Raw genomic sequence first — 3,292 nt, 5'->3', positions numbered from 1 at the left:
AAGACGTGAAGCAACATCCGTTGCTGGTTGACGTCCGCCTCGCGCTCACGTGGTCATGACATCAGCAGCGCGTTTACGGACGCAGGGAGTGAACAACGCGTGTAACACCGGCTTTCTGCGAGCACGGGCTTCGTTTATCACGACTGTTAAGTGGACCTACGGGGAACCGACACCGTCCGTCTTCGAGTACGGCACAACCGACACGTTTGGCATAAAAAAAAAAAACCGTTTAGGGAACAAGGCGTTCTCGGGGGGAGGGGGGGGGGGAGGTAACCAGTGACAGTTTAGCTTAGTAGCATAGGCTGATGTAGAACTTTTTACCATCGCCTGCCTTCAAACTTCATAACTTTCATTCCATGCTGGACTGTCTCGGTCGTCAGACAGGTAAAGCCTCAACACAACGACGGACTTTGAACTGCACAGAGCGGGAGCCAGGGTGACCGTCTGAGCTTCCTTTTTTGAGGCGTTCGGAGCGTCATTCCTGTTACCGTCGGGAAACTCAACTGTCACAGCCATGGAGAGCCTGCCGCTACTTCGTGCCCGAGGAGAGGTCATCCGGGGTTTCGTGAGGAGGAAGCAAAGAAAACTTGGGGATTCCTTATCAGGTGAGTGAATTATCTGTCATTTATCTGGAGGCTTTGCTTTTTCTTTGGTATTTTATTATATGATATTTATTTAATTTATTTTTTTTTTTGGGGGGGGGGGGTCTAGCAGCGATAACATAGCGTACGTAGTTAAGTTATATGACGTTGGGTCAGTCTGAATCCGTTTTATTAACGTTAAAGTAACGTTAGACAACATTGATCTGTCCGCGGTTGAGGTCTGAACACCCGGCAGCTTTTATCTGAAGATCTGGCTGATTGTTGGCTGATTGTTTTACTGCTAATCTCACTCGCTGCTGGTTGTCGGACACTGCGGACTATGAATGGCGACGATGATGACGACAGCTTACGCAACGAGCTGACGTCGTTTTTTTTTATTTTTTTTTTGGTGAGTTAAATGAGTTGAGTAACTTCACAGGTTTTGAAAGCGCTGTTATTTTACTGGAATAATGGCTATTGTGCACGGATGGTTGTTTCCAGAAAAGTCCAGGAATGTCATGTCTTAACCAAAAGTGAACGACTGACAGCTGACACCTAAAGGACTTTATAAAATCCATTAATAAGCAAATCTGTAACGATAAATGTTATGGTGTCGTTATTCTCTGTGTTACCCGCACATTTACTCTCAGAAAAGACACACAGTTTAACTCAAAGAGGTTGTACCATCTCACAATATGTTCAGTGTTTATGAGTATAAACATTATAGATGTACAAGATCCCCAAAAACAATTAAGTTTGTGTTTTTCCAGATTATAGTCAAACCATTTGGTAAGTAGCCAAAACTTCCCTCCTGAAAATCATGCCCAGGGTTATGAGGCACTTAAACAAACAGGAAGCTTGATTTATCCGAAAACACGCAAGTTAATTGAATATAAGAAACATAATACATCAATTCTAAAGCAAATAATGTCTAAATGGTTACACTATTTGCCTAAAGTAACACATTCATTTCTAACAATATTATAGAACATTTTGTAGATGATTTTTTTTTTTTTTAGCCATGGTTATTTTACAACTAGATATAAGGTTTATCTAAATAGGTAGTGTTTTCTTCTCTTTGATGATTTAAAAAGCATCTGCTTTGTGCAATTGAGCAAGACACTAACTTCATTTCAGGAGGAGTGGTTTTCTGTCTGGTTTTACATGCTAACCTTTTTATCTCCTCCTTCTGACTCTCCAGCCAACTTCCCTGACTCAGTGGTGGACAATCTTCCAGCAGATATCAGCACAGGGATTTACTACGGCTGGGCCTGTGTTGGCAATGGTGATGTCTACAAAATGGTGATGAGCATTGGCTGGAACCCGTACTACAAAAACACCAAGAAGTCCATGGTTAGTACCAGAAAAGCAGCATTCACTGCATAAAGCTTGGTGTTTTTAGTGAGAAAGAAAGCGTGCACATTGCAAATCTATTTAAAAAATGTCCTTTTTTTTTTGTCTGGGGTTTAAAGGCAGTGCTGGGATGTCCCACAGCAGGACAACCAATATTTGTATTGGAAAAAATGAATAACTCCTCTTTGAAGTTATGTTACACAATGCTACACATCACTCAGCATGGTTTCATTCATGAATGCTCATTGCAGAATGGTTATTTTTGATATTATTGATATATTAAAAATATAAATGTTAATGTTTGGTTAAAAAAATGTCTGGTTTCTTTCAAAAATTCTGTTTTATAAAATTAAAATCCCTTTTGTTGAGACTGTTTTAAAAGAATAATGTCAAAGTCTGCAGTGTAAGACATTTAGAGACACGTTTCTTAAAGCTTTGTTCGGTAAAAAAAAAAAAGCACTTTGTGTGGAGCTTTTAGTCTGTACAATATGTCTTAATGTTGTTTTTAATATGCTCATCTTTTTGAAATTATTGAAATAGTATTGTATACTTCATTCACACTCTACACACAACCAACTTTGCAACTTCAGATTCAAAATAAGGCTGACTGCAAGTCATTCTAATACACTGGTTTGATAACACAAAAAGGAAAATGCAGTACATTATATTAAACAGATGTGGTACTTGTTTGGTTCTAGGAGACCCATGTGATTCAGACATTCAAAGAGGACTTTTATGGAGAGATTCTCAGTGTTGTCATGGTGGGCTACATCCGTCCAGAGAGAAGCTACGATTCACTTGGTATGACACCTTTCTCTCTCTCTCACTCTCTCACACACACACAAGCTCCAACCTTCGTATGTCTGGTCTTAAAGGTCAAAGTTTAGATTACTGTTTTCCCTCTTTACCTATCATGACTCCCCATTTTTCTACACACTCCTCATTATTCTCTTTGCACCTCTTTCACACACTCGCTGTGTCTTCTCTGACTTAATGTCTTCATTTCTCTCTCATCTTTTTCCTGATAGAAGCCCTCATTACGGCCATCAACAACGACATTGAGGAGGCCAAACTCAAGCTTGAGCTCCCAGAGCATCTCAAACTGAGAGAAGACAACTTCTTCACCAGCGCTCCCAGCTTGTCTTCATCCATGCCCCCCACCACAGCATCAACGTCACAGACTATTATGAATGGTCACTGACAGCTGGCTGTGACTGCAGAACACCGAACACAACACACGCACACTGCTACAGCACACATACGACGACAATCACACACACACACACACACACACGAGCGAGAATTATAGAGGAAGAACACAAAGCTAAACGAAAATAGAATATGGCTCTCAATATGAT

At 40.6% G+C, this 3,292-nt stretch overlaps 1 protein-coding gene across 1 annotated transcript; it reads left to right on the top strand.

The window, feature by feature from the left end:
* Positions 1-514: 514 nt before the first annotated feature.
* Positions 515-3,186, top strand: rfk (riboflavin kinase). Its single transcript, XM_035658220.1, has 4 exons — positions 515-605; positions 1,783-1,934; positions 2,633-2,735; positions 2,963-3,186. Exons 1-4 carry the CDS (start codon positions 515-517, stop codon positions 3,133-3,135), a joined length of 519 nt encoding a protein of 172 aa, XP_035514113.1. The 3' UTR covers positions 3,136-3,186.
* The last annotated feature ends 106 nt before the right edge of the window (positions 3,187-3,292 follow it).

The sequence above is a fragment of the Morone saxatilis genome, unplaced genomic scaffold, assembly GCF_004916995.1.
Source record: "Morone saxatilis isolate NCDOM2014 unplaced genomic scaffold, NCSU_SB_2.0 Contig16, whole genome shotgun sequence".
Classification (NCBI taxonomy): Eukaryota; Metazoa; Chordata; class Actinopteri; family Moronidae; genus Morone; species Morone saxatilis.
Note: the sequence above shows the minus strand (reverse complement) of the source record. Positions and strands in the feature narration are given on the sequence as shown.

What these genes read in the sequence shown, in the direction of transcription:
- rfk (XM_035658220.1), top strand. Translation starts at nt 515, where the DNA reads ATGGAGAGCCTGCCGCTACTTCGTGCCCGAGGAGAGGTCATCCGGGGT. An exon ending in ACTTGGGGATTCCTTATCAG is followed by an intron (nt 606 to 1,782) that starts GTGAGTGAATTA and finishes CTGACTCTCCAG; the next exon opens with CCAACTTCCCTGACTCAGTG. An exon ending in AAAACACCAAGAAGTCCATG is followed by an intron (nt 1,935 to 2,632) that starts GTTAGTACCAGA and finishes GTTTGGTTCTAG; the next exon opens with GAGACCCATGTGATTCAGAC.